Source organism: Pyrus communis, chromosome 14 (genome assembly GCF_041283825.1).
Source record: "Pyrus communis isolate YQ-2024b chromosome 14, ASM4128382v1, whole genome shotgun sequence".
NCBI lineage: Eukaryota > Viridiplantae > Streptophyta > Magnoliopsida > Rosales > Rosaceae > Pyrus > Pyrus communis.
In genome coordinates, this window is record NC_142578.1 from 8,311,443 (window position 1) to 8,336,370 (window position 24,928).

The 24,928-nt window shown below is 38.9% G+C and overlaps 3 protein-coding genes across 4 annotated transcripts; all 3 read right to left on the reverse strand.

Moving 5' to 3' along the window:
• Positions 1-618: 618 nt before the first annotated feature.
• Positions 619-3,815, reverse strand: LOC137712685 (serine/threonine-protein kinase WNK8). 2 transcript variants are annotated; one of them, XM_068451816.2, is made up of 6 exons: positions 3,073-3,815; positions 2,875-2,912; positions 2,532-2,759; positions 2,065-2,443; positions 1,578-1,968; positions 619-1,495 (listed from the first exon to the last, which is right to left on the reverse strand). In XM_068451816.2, exons 1-6 carry the CDS (start codon positions 3,160-3,162, stop codon positions 801-803), a joined length of 1,821 nt encoding a protein of 606 aa, XP_068307917.2. In that variant the 5' UTR covers positions 3,163-3,815; the 3' UTR covers positions 619-800. The 2 variants fall into 2 exon arrangements, with proteins under 2 accessions (XP_068307917.2, XP_068307918.2); XM_068451817.2 differs by lacking the exon at positions 2,875-2,912 and having other exon boundaries at positions 3,073-3,268.
• Positions 3,816-5,267: 1,452 nt separating this feature from the next.
• LOC137712985 (plant UBX domain-containing protein 10) lies at positions 5,268-9,732 on the reverse strand. Its single transcript, XM_068452209.2, has 4 exons — positions 7,838-9,732; positions 6,351-6,521; positions 6,023-6,226; positions 5,268-5,773 (listed from the first exon to the last, which is right to left on the reverse strand). The coding sequence occupies exons 1-4, from the start codon at positions 8,648-8,650 to the stop codon at positions 5,543-5,545; spliced, it is 1,419 nt and encodes a 472-aa protein (XP_068308310.2). The 5' UTR covers positions 8,651-9,732; the 3' UTR covers positions 5,268-5,542.
• A 10,100-nt stretch (positions 9,733-19,832) lies between these two features.
• Positions 19,833-22,398, reverse strand: LOC137712448 (aluminum-activated malate transporter 10-like). The gene is made up of 6 exons (XM_068451519.2): positions 22,053-22,398; positions 21,787-21,927; positions 21,417-21,689; positions 21,190-21,305; positions 20,899-21,042; positions 19,833-20,543 (listed from the first exon to the last, which is right to left on the reverse strand). The coding sequence occupies exons 1-6, from the start codon at positions 22,396-22,398 to the stop codon at positions 20,073-20,075; spliced, it is 1,491 nt and encodes a 496-aa protein (XP_068307620.2). The 3' UTR covers positions 19,833-20,072.
• Between the last annotated feature and the right edge of the window lie 2,530 nt (positions 22,399-24,928).

Sequence of the window (24,928 nt, forward strand, 5' to 3'; positions counted from 1 at the left end):
AAAATCCAAGAGGCAGAATTAATCAAAGAAAATAAAAAGGTGGATTATCTATTATATAGGATTTCTGGGAATCGACGTACCGGAGGTACGATGTTGAGCCTGCGGTTGGTTTGCCGCCATGCATCTCAAGTAAAGGTCTTCAAATGCGTTTATTGTATTTTCTACGTAAATAAAAAAATCATACATTATCAACAAATAATAAGATGTTTAAAGAAAGGAAAGAAAAAAAACAAATAATAAGAGGGCTAAACCTTATCGAAATTCGCAACCTAAAATTAAGGATTCACAATAACTTTTAAAACTTGAAGACAAATAGTGCTAAACCAATGCAGATAATAAGCCACAAATATAAGATAAAAACGATATTGCAAGGACCTGAAAGATCAACATGAGGCAGAATGAACCAGAGGCGGGAAAACTATCTAAATAGTCAGTCAACTGAGATCTAATTAGACTTCAAGAAAAAAACAAGAATCATCGGAGCTAACAGAAAACTTGACGTAAAATCGGGACGTTTTATGATTCATAAGACAACCCCACTTGATGGGATTAGACTTTGTTGTTTATATGTTTGGGTACACAAGAATTGTAAATTCTCAACATCTCTAACAACATCAATGGAACAAACAAATTAAAAAATATTCATTAGTAACAATAAAACCAAATGTATGTACCAAAATCCAAACGTAAAAACTCGGGAATTATTCGCTTCGCCGAGTTTCTTAACCGAAAAAAAATTACAAGTATAAAACGAATGTTACAGGTAGAAAAAGACAAATGAGAATACTATTTATAGGACATCAATTAACAGCAATTTTCTTTTTCTCTATCCACCTCTTCTTTGCACCCTGGATTTCTTCTTCCCTCAACCTCAAGAGTTCGACAAGGCATCGACGATAGTGCATGTCAATAGCATCAAGCTCCCCCTTTAGCTCACTGTACCCATCTTTGTTGGCTAGAGACAGCTCAGATAAGGAACAAATGCTTGACATGTCGGTGCACGCCTCGTTCATCACAAATGAATCACCAGAATCAGCTTCATAACTCTTCTCCTTAACCGCACCCTTAACCATACAATCTGGACTGGAACCGTAACCATCTGAAGCTTTACAGCACTCATCTGAACTGTATTTAGCCAACTCCATAACTTTGACATTACTGGCCCCTGAGGCAGTAGAAACACCATACTCAGCTGAGGTAACCGAAGTATCTGAAATCATTGATGATTGGTTATCTTGGTCCTCCGCATGTGCAACATGTGAGAGAACATTTTGCAGTGCAGCATGATCAACACATGAACTATTTGTTCCACATGATGAACCTTCTGATGAAGGTTTCCAGCCAGGTACAAGCTTCATGATCAAGTTATCAATTAACTCAGCTATGACAGAGACATCTTCATGTGGAAGATCAAGTTGCTCAACCATCTCCCCAGCGATTGAAATTGCAGTATCGGAATCAAGATAGAACTCAAAATGGATATTCCTCACACGACCTGTTTAAGAAAATAATATTCAGGTGCAGTTCAGGAAAATAAGGAGGAAAAAGAAAACCTTTTTGCAGGAAAATGTATTTACCACATGTATCAGCAATGCGCAAAGTTAAAGAGACGGTGCTATCAGAATTTTTCTCCGCTCTTAACCTGAACTCATTATTCTCGGTGGAACTCTGTAACTCCAGAACTGAAGGGTTCGATATCTCATTGGTACTTCTCCTACAAAATCCAAAGGAGGACTTCTGGTAGTTAGTATCTACGTCCATAGGACATGCTTCAGGCTGTGGCAAGTTCACCAACTTTTCTAATTGTGAAGTAACACAATTGGGCTCCTTCAAATTGTCAGTTGCAAGGAATGGATCTTTCAAGAGTTCAACTGCACTCAATCTCATAGATGCTGGAACTAGACACTTCTCTATGAACTCCTTGATTTGAGGATTGTCCACTTTACTGAGTGAAGCAGGCTTTAGACCCTACAACAAAGGAAGTCAGGATAAATATTAGGCAACCATTTAGTAGATAAACAAAAACTGGACGGAAATTCATAAAGCAGTCGATCAGAAACTTACAGAGGTAACCTTTTTATAAATTTGTGCAGGATTTTTACATTCACTATAAGGGTATTCACAAGTCACCATTTCTAACATGCACAAGCCAAAAGAATAGATGTCGACTAATTCATTGTATTCCTCGTCATAAAGCTCTGGAGCCATGAATTCAGGGGTGCCAATAACACTATGAGCAGTAGGCTGCTGCATGACAATAGCCAATCCTAGATCTCCGATTTTAATTTCTCCGGTATTTCCATTGACAAATATGTTGTCGCATTTCAAATCTCTATGAATAATTGGAGGATTGTGAGAATGCAGATAATGCAAGCCTCGAAGAATCTGCCTTGCCCAGTTCTTCATGGCCTTCATATCAACATTCTTATGCTTCTTTCGGTACCTAGATCCCAGAACAGAAACGGTTAGTATTTGATAAATGTAAGCCAACTAAAAACATGAAACATGAAAAAACAGTCGGTGAAACTCACTGCCTCAAACTCCCAGAGGTGAACAACTCTGTTATTATGTTGATGGTCTTGTTCTTATCATCCACCCAAGAGTTATGGAATTTGACAATGTTTTGATGCTTTAATGACTTCAGCAGATGAACCTCAGAATACAATCTCTCCAACTGTTCCGGAGACTGCAACACCTCCTCGATATTCACTTGGCACCAGGCTACTTCTATTCCTTCCTCCTCATCGAATGCCTTGTATCTACATTTTATACAACATCCAAATAAGTAAAAAAATAAATTTAAAACGACAAATTGTTAGAACCCTCGAAACCCACTACAAAGAAACGAATTCAAGGTAGGTTAGAGAAGCATACGCAGTCTTGAATGCTCCCCTCCCCAAAAATTCGTCATACTGGATGAACAAACACAAATCTACGTAAGAATTCTATCACCAAATCCAACAACAAGAACGCAAACATGACGAAAACACATTTGATAAACACCGATAAAATTAACATTAAAACACAATTCATATACCAAAATTAAAGAGCAAACAGGATTCGAAATCGTACCCGCAAGTATTGCCCAGTCGGATCTTTCTCCACAACGCCACCATCGTCGCAAGCAGAATTTCCACCAACAAAACCACTACAGGAATCCATAACCCTAAAAACACAACAAAAATCTCCCCAAAGAAGCAAACTTTTTTTTTTTTTTTTGCAAGACGGAAAACAATTCTTCGCAAACCCTATCAAATCTTCTTGCTTACAACACCCCCAACCGGAATCAGATTACCACAGTGTTCAGAAAACGCCTCGCAAGCGACGGAGTACGGGTCGAACGCCGATCGAAGACGAAAACGGCAGCCGATAAACCACATGTCCCCGAATTCCGTACCTGAATTCCGGTTCGCAACGGAGCTCCACATTGTCAAACCTATCCGAGACTCAGCCATGGCGCTATCTGCATCTTTCGGATCGCCAAAGTCAGGGATTTCACTCTCGCCTAAAAAATTTCGGGCTGGGGAGGCGAAATTGGGGGACTCTGAGAACCCTAAGAAAACCCTTGAGTGCAGAAATCGAGCTGCGGAGAGAGCGAGAGCGATTGGAGATGGAACCCTAGGGATTGCGATTGGGAGGAGAGGGGTAAATGTAGGGTTGGGGGGACATTGTTTTGGGGTTGGATTGGGATTTCTAGGGATTTTGATTTTTGGATTGGAAGATGAGTTCTGGCGGAGTCCTTTTTCCTCTCTGATTTGATGGTACACGCTGTCCTTTTGGACTTCTACTTGGAAACTAATTTAATTATTTATTTTTATTTTTTATTTTAATTAAGGAATTGGGAGGTTGATTAGGGGAAGACAACTTAGCTTGGATCGTATTAGTAAAAGTTAATCTACTGATCAGAGAAAATATTAGTAAATTAATCATTGATTTAATTAATCATGTTGTCCTGTAAGGCTGGAAGAGTGGAAATTGGAGCTCCACTTGTAAAATAATTTAATTTAGATTCCTTTTTCTAGATTTTCTTTTGTTTTGTTTTTTGACTTATTCTACATTTTCGGTCAAATATATTTATTTTTCTTCATATTTTTCTTATATTTGTTCTATTTTTTTACTTATTCTAGAAAGTATGTACTCTGTATTCTTCTAAAACTGACAAAAAACAAAAAACTAGGATTCTTTCATATCTATTTTTATTACGTAACTCGTGTTAGCAGTATACATAATGTATTATTTCATGTGTTATAAGATAGGCGATATAGTTGAATGTATATATTTACAAAAGCAAAGAAATTCACGTATTATAGTTGAGTGAAATAGTAACGTCATATTATCGCATTTCAGATATATCAATAACTTATTCATATTTAAAATAATTATTTTTAAAACTAAGCGTATAAGTTGAAATTTGGAACAAATTCAAGAAAAAGGATAAGAAAAGGGAAATGGCGGGGAAAGGCGTGACATGAAGAGGTGTCAATAACTTTGGTGTTTTGGTTTTAGAAGCATCGGCCATACTAACAAGTTAGAATCAACCATAAGAGGTTAGGATTTTCAACAAAGAAACAAGTTAGACATGGCTTGGCTTGGCTTGCATGGCATTTCCAACTGTATTCTCCACAGCCACAAACCTTTTCCAACTATATGGCAACTTTTCGTTATCTGGAAGCATAATTTTAGTTTTTTTTTTTTTTTTTTTTTTTTTTTTTTTTTTTTTTTGTTTTACCACGTATCAATCTATGGAATATTTACATCGGACCGTCTAGATGATGCTGCAAAACACATGTACGCATTTCATTTGTGTAATTAAGTAGGGTGTTAATTTTCATGGAGTTTCGTACACAAAAAACCCACATCCTTAACCACATAAGATATGGATAACGTTAAGCTGATCATGAGTTCAGTTATCACGTCAGTCGAAGGTCTCTGGTTCAAATCCCGTCAATTAAAATCTCCGTTTCAAGTCCGGGCAACATTGACTATGGTTCCCGGTGTGTTAGTTGTGCTCGATGAACGGTTACATCAACAAAGTTCTGGTGATTATGAATTTAAATTACGAACAATGAACCTTCGCACAACACGAAACAAAGTTCTGCTGACATATTATGTTTAGACTTGGTTCTTGCAAATTGGACCGAGCAAGCTGGAGGCAATTTGCCAGGCGCTCATCTTTGAAATTCAAAATTCAACAACTCCATCAGGAATGAGAAGGACGGGAGAAGGCAACACCACAAAGTAATCATCAATCACATCACATGGAGAAATGAAAGGAAGAGCTCATTTAGATTTTCAAGTCTATGTAGTCAGTATCATTATTTCAATTCCAGCTTCAATTTTGGGGGCCGCTCGTTTGAAAGAATTTGCAACGAAATCAAACTACACATCCACATATTGTCAGTATCATCTATCTTAACTCGTCGTATCGTTCTTATGAAATCGACATAGTTGCTGCGTATAGAGATGCAAAAATAAATTAAACCCTAGTTGCAGTTTTGCAGGAATCATCTCTACTAAATTTTGATAACAAACCATCATATTCTCAAGAATTCAGCTCCAGAAAAAGGCTGGCCTGTGGATGCAATCCTGCTTCTTTCAAGGATAGAGACAACTTCTCTGGTCCATATACAACTCGAGGGAAGTTTGACACCAAACTGTAGCTCTCGGCATCAACACAACCCAAAGAATCGACAAAATCATAGACACTTTGGATTAATGCAGTGCTGTGGAATCTCCTTTCCTTGCGTTGTCCAGTTGGGAAACGAACCACAACCTGGTTTATCAAATAAAAACATAACCATGCATACGTTAGGTTAAAGAACTATTATCTCGGACAAAACAAGGAATAATGGGAACTGCAACCCAGCATAAAAGGTGCATACGACTAGAATTACTATGAATGATGTCTAAACATACTGAACTCTACACATGGACATAATAGAAGTTATCTGAAACATCTATACATTCAAAATGTACAAGAAAATAAAAGAGAAAATTTACGTAATAATGCAAGAGGGATTACCTGTGTAACATCAGGTCCTTTTTCAGGTTCGGCACCAAGTGACAAGGCTTTCTCCTGCCGCATCCTAGCTAGTGCAGCCTCTTTCTCTGCAGCTTCCTGTGCTGCTCTTTCACGAGCCTCTTCTTCTTCCTGGCGCTTCCATTCAGCTTCAGCAGCTTCTCTTTCTAGACGTTCTTGCTCTTCCCTCCTCTGGTTTTCCCTCGCCTGAAGCACACGAACATAACAATAAGGGAATAGAACAACCTAAGAGCTTCCTAAAACCTAAAGCCTTTGCCCGTCACGTGAAAGGGTAAAGGGAGCATGAAATTCGGTTATACTATTAACATACCTGATCAGCTTCAAGTGCTGCTCTATAAGCAGCATCTTGCTCCTCCCTTAAACGAACGTTGATTCTCCTTTGTTCTGCCTCATGCCTTGCTGTGCCAAGAACAGAAGCACTTTCTTCAACCACTCTGTTTAGTATTGAGAGCATTTCTTCAGGAGACTTTGGCCCCTCAACCTGCCAAACATGACAAGATAGTCGTTACGGTAAAATGAACAACACATCATCCATACTTAGTTACCATACAGTTGAAACGGAAAATAGGGAAATATGGAAAAGAAAGAGAAAATCAATATCAAACTATTATCTAATAATCTAGAAATAACAACTTCAAGTTCAAGATGCATCACTTAAAGAGGAAAACATGTTAAACGTAGGGCATAAAATAAAATGCTCATACCAAGCTATAGAACAGCTTAAATTAAACTCAATAGCTCAATAACAAATTTACCATCCACCTAATCTGAATCAGAAACAATAATATTTTGTTACCATCCAAGATAAATTGCGACACAATTTCTATATATGATTCACCTTCCTCAGGAATATGATCAGTCAAAATAAAAGCTAAAGCTCCAACATCATTGAATTAGAACTTAGCAACAATTTTCAAGACAAGCACGAGTCAAACACACAAAATCTCATGCACAGACCATATTGATCAATCAACAGCTTCAACTCAATAGCATTTTCAGAAAGAAAATAGCACAAATTTTCTAATAGTTATCCATTCAACTTTCCTGTTGAGATTCTTATCCCTCCAATAGAATATTTCCTACATTCAAATCTAAAAAAGGAGTGCCATCTTTCTCACCAAAATAAACATGCTTTCAGTGTTAACGGGGTAAAAGCAACAAAGGAAAATCCCCAAAGTTTTAAGTTCAGTCACTGCAGTAGGAACTCTAAGGATGGAAAACAGAACAGACGGAGAATCAGCAAGCTAAACCACACCAGTACGTAAATGTCTACCTTGTTTCTTCCGGTGACCATTAACACCAATACACCCACCATAAAATCATTTTTAATGCTAACACCAATCACACCGCTCCGTGAGCTTCCTAGTTAAACCCCATGAATCACTACTACTGGCTGGTCAACTCATTTACAAGAAAAGAAACAGAAAGGAGTTGCATACAATGAGTCAAATGTGTCATTCAATAAACCGTGCGCGTGCTGGTAGGTGATAACCACGTAGATTTGAACTTTATGCCAAGAAACCTCTAGTTTCAGTATGTCTCCCTAGGAAGATACAACGTCATACATGACATAACTTCCATTCCTCCATCTTCATCCCCCAATATTAAACAAAGACTGTAACTGATAATTCTGACTTCCGCCCTACGACCTTCCAATCCATTACTAACAACAAATGATATAAATATTTAAACTTACAATATTTCTCAATCAGTTCAATCTATAGGGCTATCAATTCCGTATACTCTTATGGACCGATTATTCTTATATGGAAATAAGGCAAGCAAAGAATCATATACCTGCTGAAGCAGTAAGATCCTCTGGTTCGTGGCAGCCATTACGACGGCACAGAAGGGATATCTCGAGGCCTTCAGACTATTACTCATCTTGAAGCCTTCACTTGCCCGAATGCTCCCTCCCCACGACACGAAATTCTCATTAACATAAGCCACCAACATCTCAGAGCACAGAGTCCTCTCACAAAACGACGGCGTATCAGGATGATCTGGCGAGTGCAAGTAGACGAACAACAGCTTGAACGAGTTTCTCGACCTCTGCAGGGCGTCCATAAACCCCTCGCTGACAAAATTCGGCCTCCTCGTCCCAAAATCCTGCTCAAACCTCGCTACAAACTGCACTGCTTCATTCCCCACCGCCGGCACCGACAGTAATTGGGCAGAGGCCTCGCCGTCCCGACCAACCCGGAGTCCAATCATTCCGACCGAGTACGATAGCACTCCACCGGCGGCCCACAACCCAAGCCCAACCGCCCGAGAAATCAACCCTAGACTACCAGAAATAACCGAAATAGGCAGAGTGATGATCCTCCAAGCAAAACCGGGTGCTGCGACCGCGTTTGACGACTGTCCAGACTGATGCGACGATTGGGGAATGGAGCGAAGGCCGTCCCCGCCGAAATCGGAGACTATGGAGGTGGTTCCCGAATCGGATGGATCTTCCGGCGAAGGCGTATCGTTCGCAGTGGTGGTGAAGGAGGAGATCGCGAGCTCGAGGTCCCAGCCATGGGCGGTGAGAATCTCCTCGCACAAATCGGTGTCTTCGAGGCCTGTGATCGCTTGGAAATACGCTAACTTGTCGTTGGCATCGACCATCTCTGTAAACAGATTAGGGTTTCTCTAGTTCGAGAAGAAAGAGGAGAGAGACGAGACCGATACGACAGCGCTTTGGGGATGTCGGTTCTCTTCTCTGAGAAATTACCGAGGAGGTTTATGACAGCATCCGCGGGAGCGAAAGCAGAAGGTCTACAGTTATAAGGTTTTGTGGAACACCAGAAATGCCCCTGACTATTTGGGAAATAACTGAATTGCCATTGTCGTGATTGGCTAAATTATCGTTATGCATGCTGGCGGGGATTTGCTTGTAAGCAGATGAGAAGGCAAACATAACAAAGCGGGCGTTCCTAGTGTTGATAGGCTTGTTGCATCATCTACGAGACCGAGTCCCGGACCTGGGCCAGCAACGGAAGCACCAGCATGGATGATCCTAAGACTTCGTTTGGCAGTATCGGACCGATAACCATATTATTTATAATGTGTTTGGTACTTAACCGGAAAAGAGGAATTCAAAGTAACTTTGATATTTCACTTCATATTTGTCCCCTGTTTAAATCAATTACTAAAAAAAAATTAAAAAATAAAATAAAATCTATCTCTTTCCCAGAATCCCAGATCCCTATGTCGCACCACCCCCACAAACACCCTCATTTTCTTACCTGTTGTTGGCCCAAAGGGGCTTGAAAACACCATCAAGCAGATGGAATCTTAAAACCCAGAAATTAAAGAAATAAAAAACCCAGATGAAATCTTAAATCCAGAAGAACTCTTAAATCCAGAAGAACTCTTTCTGAATCGTAAAACCCATATGAAACCTTTTCGAATTTTCAAATCCTATTATCGATTCCCAATCAAGGTTCTAAAACCCAAATGAAATCGTTCCGAATTTGTGTGGTGGTGGTGCGAGTCGTCTCTCTGTGGGTGTTATCAGATAACAAAGGTGACAGGGGGAATAGAGCCACCAAGAGGAGATGGAGAGAACATAGCTTGCCAGATGAGACGAGGAGAACACAGCCGGCGAGAGAAGGAGATGGAGCAAGCGGCGGGGACAGCAAGAGAGAGTGCCCAGTTCGCGCAAGAGAGAAGAAAGAGAGCACTAATTAATACGCCCGTTTTGGACTGGTTTGCTAAGAGGGTATATGCAATATAAAATAAATGGGTCGGATTAAATTAGTTTGGTCTAATTTAATACAAGAGAGCGCCAATTATTTGTCTTCGTATTAATAGTCTTATCCAGCACTATATACGGCGTACCAAACAGAGCCTAAGGCACCACATTCTCCCGCATAAACAATTCGGTACGCTGGAGATTATGTGACTGCTTAATTAAATCAAATCAAAGACAATCAAACACAAAAATCACAACAAAATGAAATCAAATAAATCTATACAAATTAGCAGACGTACCTTGTAGCATTGCTGCGAACCGCACTTGAGTTGCATCGAGGGAATGTATACTGCAAAAATTGCTTCTGGCGGCTGCAATTAAAGCAAAATAAAAACAAAAAATTGTATAAATTAAAATCGGAAAATTTTCCAGAAATAAATTAGCGAGCTTTGATGATGAACATCACACATTTCCTTGCACAAGAATATCATTTTTCATAGTTAGTTGACTCATTTTGATAAGGGTTAAATATAAATTCTGATTTTAACATATTTCGAGTCAATAGTTTTCAATTTTGGAACTCTCAAATCAAATTGGACATTCAAAATTTTAAATTTTGAAATCCCAAATTTTTTTTTTCTGACAAAATTAAAATTTATTTTAAGATTCAGAAAGCTCTAAAATTATAATACATACAAATTGAGTTTTCAAGCTTAAAATGCCTAAAGTAACTGGCCTTATGTTGAAATAATTATGTCAAAGTGACACTCTGCTTGTTCTTCTCTTCTAAAGCCGCTGAATTCCCACTATAGTTTCTTCATGTTTTCAATATGAACTTTTAATTTTGACCCTTCAAATTGTTGCGAATATTCAATGTTTCATGTTATTATTTAAAGAATTTTGAAATACAACCGAAAGTTTTCCAAATTGGAATGGATGTTGAAATTAAAATTCTTTGGAATGGAATTGAAAAACAATTCTCATTCTGAAGATATTTTGGATTAAAATTGGAACCCTTGAATCCAATTCAATTCATCTGAAAATCAAACATAAGTTATCTTAAGTGTCACATCCTGGCCCGGGGGGGGACCACTTCCCGGGCCCGCTCCACCACCGTAGCACGATATTGTCCGCTTTGGGCCCCGACCACGCCCTCACGGTTTTGTTTCTGGGAACTCAAATGAGAACTTCCCAGTGGGTCACCCATCATGGGAGTTCTCTTGCGTGCTACTCGCTTAATTTCGGAGTTCCCATGGAATCCGAAGCCAGTGAGCTCCCAAAAGGCCTCGTGCTAGGTAGAGATGGGAATATACATATAAGGATCACTCCCCTGGGCGATGTGGGATGTCACAATCCACCCCCCTTAGGGGCGGAACTCAAAGCCAGTGAGCTCCCAAAAGGCCTCGTGCTAGGTAGAGATGGGAATATACATATAAGGATCACTCCCCTGGACGATGTGGGATGTCACAATCCACCCCCCTTAGGGGCCCGACGTCCTTGTCGGCACACCACGGCCAGGGTTAGGCTCTGATACCAAATTGACACATCCGGCCCGGGGCGGAACCACTTCCCAGGCCCGACACCACTGTAGCACAATATTGTCCACTTTGAGCCCCCAGCACACCCTCATGGTTTTGTTTCTGGGAACTCATACGAGAACTTCCCAATGGGTCACCCATCTTGGGAGTGCTCTCGCGCGCTACTCACTTAACTTCGGAGTTCCATGGAACTCGAAGCCAGTGAGCTCCCAAAAGGCCTCGTGCTAGGTAGGGATGTGAATATACATATAAAGATCACTTCCCTGAGCGATGTGGAATGTCACAATAAATTGTCACATCCTGGCTTGAGAGGGACCACTTCCCGGTCCCGCTCCACTACTGTAGCACGATATTGTCCGCTTTGGACCCCAACCACGCTCTCACGGTTTTGTTTCTAGGAACTTATACGAGAACTTCCCCGTGGGTCACCCATCATGGGAGTGCTCTCGCGTGCTACTCGCTTAACTTCAGAGTTCCCATGGAACCCGAAGCCAGTGAGCTTCCAAAAGGCCTCGTACTAGGTAGAGATGGGAATATACATATAAGAATCACTCCCCTAGGCGATGTGGGATGTCACATTAAGAATTAGTCCGATAAAAACATATAGAGAATTTTTATTTGAACCCACATTATGTAGATCTACACCGATTTAATAAGGAATGTACGTTTTTATTTTATTTTATTTTATTTTAAATCAAATTAATTGTCATATTATATTAAGTCTCAACCATTGATGTTGGGCCAATCTAATGGTTTAAAACTTGTGTAGAAAAAATATAGTACCATGAATCCACCTTCTGTGTGTGTGTGTGTGAGAGAGAGAGAGTGTGTGAGAAACATTATTATTAGGTGATTCACCTACCAATTTAGTCCATAAATTATCACCTTAGTAAAAAATTAGGTCTAAAAACTTTTTTTTTCCCTTCAGAAAAATCAATCTTTAAATTATAAAAATTTGCCAACTACATCCCTAATATTATATTCAAAACTACTATATTCAATTTTCTGTCAATTTAAGTCACGTTACTTGCAAGTGATACACATTGGAGGGTAGACAGGTAATTTTTCATAAAGAAATTGTGTATGGAGTTAATTTTGGAGGGTAAATTAGACGTTAGATTTTCAACTTATATGAAATGTCAAGGGCTTATACGCGAAGAAATGACGGTATTGCACTTTAAAATGTGTCAATTGATTTTAGTTGACGAAAATTTGGATAAAATAGCTTTAAATATATTAGTAGGGATGAAATTAGCAATTTTTAATGAATTTAGGGACATATTTTACCAAAACAATAATTTAAGTACCTAATTTTCACTGAGGTGATAGTTGAGAGACTAAATTAGCATTTCACTCTTATTATTTGTTTTTTTGGAAAGAGTGCTGATAATCCCACCCCATTGTCCTATTTTCCCACCCACGTTTTAATAAAAATCTTAAAAGTATTATTAACATGTTTATCATTTTATCAAAAGACTATTAAACCCCTACCCCATTTCTCTCCCTCTCTCTCTACGTCCTCATTTCTCGCTCCCCAATTCTTCTCTATCTTCAGTTTCATTTCTCTTCTTGGCTTCTGCACCGACTGCCACAGCCGGAAGCATGGACTATCACGGGGAGCACGACAGAGTTGTTGTGATGGACGAAGGGCAAGAGGACTTGTCCTCTCCTCTCGGCCACGTCACGTCACGTCTCTCGTTTGGAGCTTAAATTTCAATTTTCTATTGATTTTGAATGGTATCGTGGAGATTGAGAGCGTCATCACAATGGTAATCAATTTTTTAATTTCTTTCTTTTGACCTTGAACTTCATTGGTTGATAGTTGCTACAAGAGCAAATGATTTGTTGCAGTAATACATAATCTAGAGATTCATAGCTTGTGGAACAAGATTGAGAAAATGGAATTTGAGAAGAACTGCAAGGTTACTCGTCTTTTTTTCTACTTGGACCTCCGTTGACTGATTTTCTCAAAGCAAGTGTGTATCTGTCAGTTGTTAATGTTAAAGAATCATGGAATGATTTACGTCCGCTAATACTGATTTCTCTATGGGCATTGTTGAGTTGAAGGTAATCTTAGTCTATTAAAATTCTTGATTTTCACAAGTGTAATTAAGGTATTGGATTTTGGTGTTTTGGGTTGCCAAAGTAATGCATTTTGCTAGAAGTTCCAGAGAGACTAGGGGTGGAAGCAGGATAATGATGGGGTGGTGGTGTGATAAAGGTTATTTTAGGAATAATAGTGGGTGGGAAAATAGAATTTTAATTTATTTTTATTTTTATAGTAGGTGAGATTATAACGGGGTGGGAAAATAGAACATTGGGGTGGGTCTAGTATCACTCTTTTGGAAAACGTCAAAAGTTAGAAGCTTGGGGAATAAACAACGACTAATGAAGGTATGAAAATGGAAAATATGGGTTCCAACCGGCGGGCGGACAGGGAAAGAGAGAAAGTTAGTATGGAAGGGAGTTGACAGAAGAACGAGCAAAGTCATCATCGACAGCAAAGTCGACGAAGTATTGCAGTTCCTCTACGAATTAAGGGGAAAGAGAAAAGAGGGAAGAGAAATAGACAGAAAAAGTGGGGGAGGATGGTGGTCGTCGATGACATCAAGGAGAAATGTTATGATTCAAGGGGAAAAATGGGGGAGTGAGTGTTGATTGTCGATTGGTTTTGAGTTCTACTATTCCTTGAATAATGCTCCGTGGCTGAAAAAAAGTAGCACGTCATGTTGAAAATCTAATTGAAACGGAACATACGTTTGAACAATTGAATTAGAAACTATGAGCAGAAACACCACTAACCCAACAAACCGGTCCAAGAGCCAAAGCTCGATGTCTAAGGCTCTATCTAGATTCGGGAAGGTGTTAGGAAGTCAAAGAAGAGCATTGTTGTGAGGAAGCCGGAGAAGGGTGGTTGCTTAGGGAGGACCGATCTGTGAGAATTGTGTGCAAATTCTTTTGCTGGTCGTCGATTTTTTTCTTTTTTCTTTCAATTGTGGTTATGTTAGTTCAAGTTTTCAATTCTTCAATGGCTTAAATCTAATAAACAGTCATTGTGGTGATAAGGTAATTGAAAAATGGCTCCAGTGGTTAAAAAAATTATGTTTTTAACTCTTGTAGTGTAGTCCATTAACAAATTTAGTTCAAAAGTAATTATTCGTTAAATGTATGTTAAATACAAAGGTAAAAATGTACATTAACATGTGTATCTTCTTCTTCCTTATCTCTCTACTCTCTGTAGTTTGTATTTTCACAAGGAGGTGGATTGTTTGCCCTCCCATTTCCAAACTTTTCTCATGCCCTTCAATTTGTGTGGTCACGGTTAAGCCACTTCAACATTTTATATTCCTATTACTTTTTGTTTTATTATTTCTATAAAAAAATTAATATAAAATATTAGCATAACTTAACCGTAACCGCGCATCACAAAAGAACATGAAGAGAATGTTAAAATTGAAGAACCGACAATCCACCTCCTTTTCGCAAAACTAGGTCTGAGAAGTACACCTTGTTTCTATTTCTTCATTTCTCTCCTTGCGGATCCAACGGACCATCAAATCTTGATCGTCCATAAAATCACACAAAACGATGCAGCACCACCTTTTTCTTCTGTTCACTAAATGCTCTCTCTTGTTTCTATCTCTGTTCATTGCCTCCATCTCCCACCTTCTTTTTTGATTTTGTTATCATTAGTTCCAGTGAGTCCTTAATAGGAAAAACATAAAACAATTATTGTGGTTATTTATTTATTTATTTATTTGGATAAATTACATTATACCTCTTAAGGTTTCGGTGCAATTGTAATATCATACAATATCTTTAAACATTTCAATCTCATATATTTACTATTATTTTATTTCAATTTTATACAACTGTTACAAGGTGTGACATCCCACATCGCCTAGGGGAGTGATCCTTATATGTATATCCACGTCCCTACCTAGCACGAGGTCTTTTGGGAGCTCATTAGCTTCGGGTTTCGTAGGAACTCCGAAGTTAAGCGAGAAGAGGGCTAGAGCAATCCCATGATGGGTGACCTACTAGGAAGTTGCTCGTGAGTTCCCAAAAACAAAACCATGAGGGAATGGTAAGCCCACAGCGGACAATATTGTGCTACGGTGGTGGAGCGGGCCCGGGAAGTGATTCGCCTCGGGCCGGGATGTGACAGTTTGGTATCAGAGCCTAACCCTGGTCGCGTGTGTGCCGACGAGGACGTCGCGCCCCTAAGGGGGGTGGATTGTGACATCCCACATCGCTCAGGGGAGTAATCCTTATATGTATATTCCCATCCCTACCTAGCACGAGGCCTTTTGGGAGCTCACTGGCTTCGGGTTCCGTAGGAACTCCGAAGTTAAGCGAGAAGGGGGCTAGAGCAATCCCATGATGGGTGACCCACTGGGAAGTTGCTCGTGAGTTCCCAAAAACAAAACTGTGAGGGAATGGTAAGCCCAAAACGGACAATATCGTGCTACGGTGGTGGAGCAGGCCCGGGAAGTGATCCGCCCTGGGCCGGGATGTGACACAAGGTCTGTTAAATCAACCGTTAAGTGATGACATGACAAATATGAGATCTTCATTTGTGTTGACGTGACTGCTACATTTGTATCACGTGGCTAAACACTTAATAACAAATATAGAATATTAAAATAATTAATTAAAGAAAAAACAAAAAAATCCAGAAAAAAAAAAAAAAAAAAAAAAACCAAAAATCCCAATCTTCATCTTCCTCACCCGAGCCCACTCCTTCTTCCATCTCCCATCACCCAACCCTTCCCCATTAATTCTACACCTACATCTCTAACCCAAAATTTGCAATAAATTACTCACACAATGAAGACTTTCTTCAATTCGCGCAACAAGCAAGTCTCTAAAATATGGGTTAGCAGCGGGTTCAGATCTAGGTTGGTCAAGCAGCAGATGGAACTGGGTTCAGATTTGAGTTTTCCTTCGAGTTGCGAATCGGGCTGGCGGGTCCAAATCAGGCAACGACGACTTCGAGGTTTTACCATGATGGTGATGCGAGACTTCTGCAATCCACCTCCATCAAAATCTTGAAGGCAGCCGAGAGTTCTATGCACGGAGGCGCTCTCGTCGAGGTCCCGATTAGTTCGACTGATGCACATTCGTTCATCAGGGTCCCAGTTCTTATTGACAAGGGCATCCATGAGAACCCTAGCAAGGAATTTGGAATTTTGGGTTAGAGATGGAGGTGCAGAATTAATGAGGAAAGGAAGGGTGATGGGAGATGAAAGAAGGGGGTGAGCTCAAGTGGGGAAGATGAAGATTGGTTTTTTTTTTTTTTTTTTTTTTTTTTTTTTTATAGTTTTCTTTAATTAAATTATTTTAATATTCTAAATTTTTTATTAAGTGTTTAAAGCCACGTGGCACAAAAGTGGCAGCTACGTCAACACAAATGAGAATTTCATATTTGTCATATCATCACTTAACAATTAATTTAACAGACTTTGTAACGGTTGTATGAAATTGAAATAAAATAATAGTAAATGTATGAGATTGAAATATTTTAAAGATGTTGTATGAAGTTGCAATTATACCGAGATCTAAGAGGGTAAAATATAATTTACCCTTTTTTCAGAACATTGACATGGAGAAAGGCAAGGAAAATTTTTGGGTCTCATATCACTAAAACTAAGAAAAAAAAATATTTCTAATCACTTATCAGTGGTCAAATGCAATCAAAGAGGAACAACAAAGAGATTAGAAAGAGAGAGAGAAAAAAAAAAAAAAAAAAAAAAAGAGTTATGGGACTATGGCGGTAGTGCTATGAACAGAAAGAGAAAGTGGAGACGAAACTAATTAGAAGAAACTAGAAAGGGAAGAGGCAACCTCATTTTGTGTGAAAAAAGAGGATTTTATTTGTGGTCGTTCGATTTGCCTGAACGGCTAAGATTCAAGGATCTATCGGATCAGTAGAGTAAGATCAAGAGAGGATCTTAGTCCTTTGCAGGAATCTGGTGTTGTTTTGGTAGCCCAAGAGAGGGAAGTTCTAGTCACTTTCTCCATGTTCTTTGACAAGTCAAGCTCTAGACCCAAGCACTTGATTCTGGACACAAATCCTCTCCGAATCTGAGCCTAGGGATTAATAAATCCGGGTCATTGAAATTTGATCAAACGGCTACAAACTGGGGACCTCCCTAAAAGTTATAATAATTGTAACCGTTGGACCAAATTTCAATAGCCCGGATCTATTGATCTCTAGGCTCAGATCTGGAGAGGATTTGTGTCCCTTGATTCCGACTCTGATAATGTTAGTCTCTACATCTCTCTCTCTAGAAACTGCATATGACTTCCTCTGATAAAAAGGCCTAAACTTTCCTTGATTAGGGAGAGAAGAAAGACGAGGAAGAAGGAAGAAGAAGGTGCACACATCAAAGTACATTTTTATCTCTGCATTTAATAGGCATTTAATGAAAAAATCACTTTTCGACTAAATGTATTAATGGACTATACCACAAGGGATTAAATCCTAATTCTTTTACCACATGGACCATCTTCCAATTACCTTAAATTTTCAGAAGTTGTCAATTTCTGATATGCTTTTGATTCAATTGTACTTGTTTCTGTTTTCTGTATTAGTAGGTTTTTAAGGGAGGGTATTGTTAGGATGCCAAATGGATAAAATTGGATTGTTGAGGTTGTTAAAGGTGGTTAAAAGTTATTAAAGGGTAGCTTAAGGAGTAAGCTAGGAAGTTATTATAAATAGCAGCAGCTGTAATAATTAGAGAGTTATGTTGATGATTCTAATAGTCTTTGTGTAACACAAGAAGGTATTTTGCAATTGATAAAGAAGTGGAGTTGGGTTTTAACATTGGTATCGAGCCAGTCGTTTGTCCATCTCAATCATTTCCTCGTTGTATGATGTGTCTAGCTTTGAGTAAATCCATGGAAACTTGCGTCTCGAACCTAGAGGCCTCGTTCGCAAATTTTTGAAATAAACTCAAGGCCGCTCAACACGAATTCAAAGCAAGCCAAGCTGTGATCTTGCAGCAACTGCAGTTACTTATGGCAAGAGGCAGGTGTTGGATTGGTCGGTCAATTTTCAAAGTTAACCCATGTAGATCCTTATTTCCAGGAGGGTATGAACCCTAACATTTTCCTCTTTGCTGTGAAATCGAATCAAGTTGTTCTCAAGCTTTCCATGAGGAAAAGGTTCGTGCCCGAGAGAAAACAGATGCGTTTTTTTTTTCCAAATTCATCCAAGATGCAAGCCCAAGACTCGTCCTTGTTTACGACCCATATTGAAGAAATTCAAGAAGGGCCGTTTATCTGTTTAGGCCTTCTTCAATTGTTTGGGCACATGTTCATTTCTGATTGAATACCATGCAGGACTTACTGCTTTTCTTTTACAGTCAAGCATTATTCATATTCATTAGGCAATTCTATTGGCACCCCAAACTACTCCAAACACCACGCATCTAATCTTTCCTGTTGAAATCCCACTTTTAACCATTAAAAAAAAAAATCAAAAACCCCGCAATGAGCCACCCCACTGCTGGCAACCATTATGACGAGAAATTTTTAATTGTGACGGGAATACAAGTGGTACACCACTTGTTTTAATAGAAGTGGTGGGAAATTTCATTTTTTAAGTTTTTAACTTTTTAGCACATATATTCCACCATTTGTACAATAACACATGGTGTACCATCCTGTATACCGGTCACGTTGAAAAATCTCTCCACCACGACAACCCTCTCACTGGGCTACAAACACCACCCAATCAGGCTATCATCTGCCTCGCCAGTGCATGTGTCACCACTGGTCATTTTGTCCCCAATCTTCACCCCCAATTTATAATGTTTCATTGTCATGTTTGTAGTTTATTGACTTAGCTTTGGAATTGAGATGGCTACGCTAGGTAAAAGTTCATGGCTTCCTTCCGCTTGGCCAAATACAGATAGAAAGAGCGAATGAAAGAGATAGAAAGGAGGAGATGTTGCTGGCCGTTAGAAGATTTGGGGTGGGTGGTCGACGTTGAGTGGCCCCTGGTGGGTGGGTGGGGTGGCTAACCTGCTTGGGTTTTTAGTTTTTTGGGAGTTTAACTAAGGGCAATATTGGAAGTTTAGGAGCAAAACATCAAATGTGGGGTGTTGGTATTGCTGTGTTTTGAAAAAAAACTACTTCTTTTGTGCTGTGAGAATAAGCAGCTGCAAAATAAAGCAGTAGAGTGTTTGGTAAACTTTTTTGTAAAAGTGTTTTTGAAAAAAAAAAAAGAAAAAAAAAGTAGTATTATAGTGTTTGGTAAACTTTTATGTAAAATAGATGTGAAAAAAAACCGGTTTTTCAAAACTGGGTTTTGCAACTTCTTGTTTTTGGCTTTTTTTCACCCAAAACTGTGAAAAAAAACTGAAGCTGAATGTTTACCAAACACAAAAACAACTCCCAGTTTTTTTTTATACCAGCTTTTTTCAGAATCATCTCAATACCAAACTAGGCCTTAGTAGCTTGTGGGGTTGCGTATAAAAGTACCCTATTCATTTCTTTTCTTTTTCATTCATCGAAAGGCAAATTTGCTAATTTGTTATAAAAAAATTATTATTTTGGTGTAAAGATATTGAGTTCAAATAAAATTTTCCAAACATAAAATGCCATTTGGATTTTAAAATCTCAGATCAATGTATACACGGTGATCAAATTTAAGTTTGATCAATTGAAAGATTTTGAATTATGTTCCAAGTTGTTAGATTGGTATAATTTACAGCACCACCTCATTACTATATATTTCTTGCTCCCTTTTTGGCAACGCAATCTGCGAAGAACAATAATCAATGTACAATCAATGTACAAATCTATCTCAAACCCTTTGGAGGGCACTTTGATCTGGTATAACTTTGTTAGTAGTCTGATTCTGATTCGCCTTCCGATCGCCGGCTGCCTTGAATTCAGCCAGCTTTGCCAGCTCTTGAACTGCACTAACCATGCCTTCAATCCTAGCAACAATCTCAACCAGCAGAGAAGTTAAAGTCACAAGTGGAATTATGTCCATGAGAGCAACTGCTGCTGCTTCTGCTTTTGTTTTGTTGTTGTTTCCAGGACTTTCGGGTTCTTGCAGAAGCGGTTGTGGATTAATGAATAATTTAGGCAGGGATTTCAAGTCCTCTTGGAGCTTCAAAACTGAATTGTTCATTTCTCCAACGAGGAGATCTATTGCAGATGATTTCTTCATTGTTTTCATAGTCCTTGCTAGTTCTTTTATCACCATTGAGGAGTCTGAGCTTACTTTTATGGCAGTGTTGCTGATATGCGTCTTTGTGAGCTCAGATACCTGTAAAGTCATATGAAAGTGGATTTGAGTCATTCTTGCTCTAATAAAAACGTCTTTAGATAACTGAAAGTGCTTAATTCATATGAAAGTGGTTCAATTTAAGTCATTCTTGCGCTAATAAAAGCATTTTTAAATAACTGAAAGCGCTTTTGACAACGTCCAACCAAACAAGTCAGAAAAACTCGTTTATGGGTTATAAGAGCACTTAGAAGTTCCATAGTGGAGAAACACTTAGTAGATTCTTCTTCATGAAGCATGAAGCAGTTCAAGTATCTTTCTAGAAAGCACTTGAAATTTAATTAGAAAATTCGATTCGTTTATGATAAATGCGCTTTTAGTAGATTACATAATTTACCTCATTTTCAGAACTGACACAACCGTTGAGCGCCTCAATGCAATAAGCACAGTCACGCATTAATGCCCCGATTTTAAGGTATTGCTTCCACGGATGCCGGAAGTTGAATCGGCCGTGTGCCGGCTCCCATATAGCAAAATTGGCCTATAAAATGGACAATTAATGGCACTGTTAGAGATATATACATATTCCTTCTTTTTCTAAAGAAAAAAATCTCGATGATACAAGAGAATTTATTGAATCAAAAATGAAAATTACACCATGAAATTATATATGTTTCTGTTGCAATACCATGGATTCTTCTGTTGCCTTTGAACCCAAAACACACTTGTAGCCAAGCAATTTATTGTCAGATTCTTTGTCACCAGCAAAGCCTCCACTATTATTGAAATAATCTGCCACACAACCTGAAGAATATAGTGGGTAATTTTATACTGTCAGCAAAATTGTCCTAGGACAACTACACAAGTTGGGATTAAATTGTCCTAAACTTGTTGGCATTGGATTAAATTTTGTACCGTCTAAGGAATTGGCAAGCGTGTCCATGTTCCGAGTGATGAGCATGTAGAGTTCCTCCCCAGCCCAAATGGGGCAAATGATCATGGTTATGACAATGCACAAGGAAGTTCCAATGATGATGGTCGACATTCTTTGTTTTGCCAGGTCGAATAACTGATCCACTCGATAACCCGACACCGAAATTAAGCTGAATGTGAGGATGAAGATCATGGCACCGTAATCAAATCGGGCTTTCACCGCCGGTATAAATCTAGAGAAGGTTGCTGCAGAAGCTGAAGAAAAAAGAATAACAGTAACAGTAACACATTAAACTTATGTGTTCTATTAGCTACTACAAAGTAAAATGAGATTAATAAGACTACTACATACCTAATAAGAAAATTGAAAATCCAGTGATGAAATGCTCAACATCTTTCCCGGATAGATCCGCAATACAATGGATGCCGATGGCAAGAAATCCGGCAAGAAAAGTTCCAAAAATTCTATTTATACTTTTACTTAATGTTGCACCTGCATGCACATAACAAGTTACTAATGGGTGCTTTTCGCTTTGTGACCTTCATTGAGGAGCTAATATCGCACTCATCCTTTAAATCGTGGTAAAAAACAAATGAGAAAAAATAGTTGTAACTTACCAACGGTATTTTCAAAGACAACCACAACTGTCATAACTGCCCATATGGCATTTCCTCCTACATCTTTATATAGAGGTCTCATGGCGTAAAAGAGTGAGACAACTGTGAGGGCCACCCCAACTTTGAGGCAATGGATCACCTTTCTAGGCTCATTGTGTCCCATGTCCCAAGCTTTCTTCAGAAAGTTCCATACTTTCATAACCAATCCTACAACCAGACCCTTTAATGCAAGCCAGGCTATGCCGGGGTACCCTCGTGCCTTGGTGGGAGCCAAACTTTCAGATGACCCGCCAGTCATTTTTATCTTCCACTCCATTGCGCCAATCGCTTCCTTCTCCTGAGCCATTTTTTTAAAAACGAAAATAACGAGGAAAATAGAGGATTAGACGAGCAGAACTATACGACGGAGGGTCACGTAGATGAGAGGATTGTTGGTGAGGAAAGCGGAGCGAGTGTTGAAGTATATATATTACAAGGGAATGACCCCAATAGTTCTGCACATTGACTTATACGATCCAATGCAATTTCCAGTCAGGCTTTCCCGTCCACCTTCCAATATTAATATCATTATTTTACATAGACATTCCCGCCCACCATAGTAATGTCAGCAGCTAAAGGCCAATACGCTTGTTTGTTTTTTGCGTTGGGTAGGTCACGACAGTGTTCAACCCTCGCATGCACTCGTTTGAGAGAAATTAAAATGATGTGAAATAAGAATTAGATTTTTATTGAAGTTGTTCAATAAAATTGTCAGAAATCAAAATAGAAATGATATTGATCTATATAAATTATTTTCTAATTCACATGAATCAAAATAAAATCTAATGACCGAAATAACTGTCAGAACTCGTATTTTATAATTATATTTTGTTTTGTCTTATATATAAAATACATATATATGTGTCGACTAGGGTTGTATATTGGTCAACACATGATGACCAAGTACATGTATCTAATGTGACTCATGAATTTTAAGCATGAGCTGTTTAGATCAGGCCTTTGGTTATCTAATTGGAGCCAAAGTTATAACGTGTCATCCATTTGGAACCAATTAGATGACTCTTTCAGCCGCCGTATCACCACCATAAATAGGTGAGTTCCTGCAAAGCTTGAGGAAGCATGCAGTGCATACAACGCGGAGAAAAAGAGAGCACTAGGGTTTGTGTGTGGAAATGTTAGTTAGCTTGTCTTGCTGAAGTTTAGATTATTAAGGTGTGTGATTTATGTAATGCGTTGTAAATTTTTTTTTTTTTTTTTTGGTAAACGAAAATCATGAGTTATCATGAGATTTATCTATTTATAAATATATCTCTATTTCAAGTCAAGCATGTTGAATTTGTTGAAATGTTTTTGGAATTATTAATATAGTGAAATCTAAATTATTGGAAATGTTCATGGAGCATGACAACTTTAGTGTTGCATTAATCTGAGGGATGAATGTAAAATGCACACGGAGACATTAGAGTAGGAAGGCCACTAGGTGTCACGTAATGAGTTACATTTGATGAAAGATGTAATGAACACGCAAAGGGACGATGTGATATGGCATTACGTGGTTAAAGCTTTGATATTACATCATATTTGTATAGTGTGAATGACCCTTTTATTTTACAGATGAGTTACTTGGCCAGAGAGGAACTAGATGAGATGAGGTTGTGTTAGACAAGGGATTTAAGATTTTTTATTTTATTATTTTTTGTACACCTTGTAAGGGTTTTTGGAGTTATTTTTATAAGAGAAGTTTGTTTCTCGTTTTATTTTTTAATCGCGCGCCAAACATAGGGTTAATTTTTCCACCGACTCCAGGTCCCAGGTGTGACAATAACTATGTTAATTATTTTTAGTAAAAATTTTATTTTATTTTTCATTTTTTAAGGAAAACTAATGAAAAAGGCTTGAAATGTGACATCCTACATCGCCCAGGGGAGTGATCCTTAAATGTATATTCCCATCCTTACCTAGCACGAGGCCTTTTGGGAGCTCACTGGCTTTGGGTTTCGTAGGAACTCCGAAGTTAAGCAAGAAGGGGGCTAGAGCAATCCCATGATGGGTGACCCACTGGGAAGTTGCTCGTGAGTTTCCAAAAACAAAACCGTGAGGGAATGGTAAGCCCAAAGCGGACAATATCGTGCTACGGTGGTGGAGCGGGCCCGGGAAATGATCCGCCCCTGGCGGGGATGTGACAATTTGGTATTAGAGCCTAACCCTGGCCGCGTGTGTGCCGACGAGGACGTCGGGCCCCTAAGGGGGGTGGATTGTGGCATCCCACATCGCCCAAGGGAGTGATCCTTAAATGTATATTCCCATCCTTACCTAGCACGAGGCTTTTTGGGAGCTCACTGGCTTCGGGTTCCGTAGGAACTCCGAAGTTAAACGAGAAGGGGGCTAGAGCAATCCCATGATGGGTGACCCACTGGGAAGTTGCTCGTGAGTTCCCAAAAACAAAACCGTGAGGGAATGGTAAGCCCAAAGCGGACAATATCGTGCTACGGTGGTGGAGCAGGCCCGGGAAATGATCCGCCCCGGGCCGGGATGTGACATGAAAAGTTTTAGTTTTAATAAAAAAAACCATGTTATAAGTTTTGTTTAATGATTAGTATAATGCCCATATTAAAGTAGTACAACTAAAAATGGCCCAACTATAATAAATTCTAATTTGTCGATTTTACCCCTAACCTTATTAAGTTGAGTTCCAAATTTTCATCGTTAATAGAATTCATCGTTGTTTTGCAGACCTTCTTCTTTTTCTTTGAAACAAAAATATAGATCCTTATGCTATTTAATTTATATTTTTTATTATTTCGTTGAAATGTGATCGTCATTATTATTCATAGTATATTCGAGGTACTGTTTTTCAATTTTTTTTTGTCAGTGGA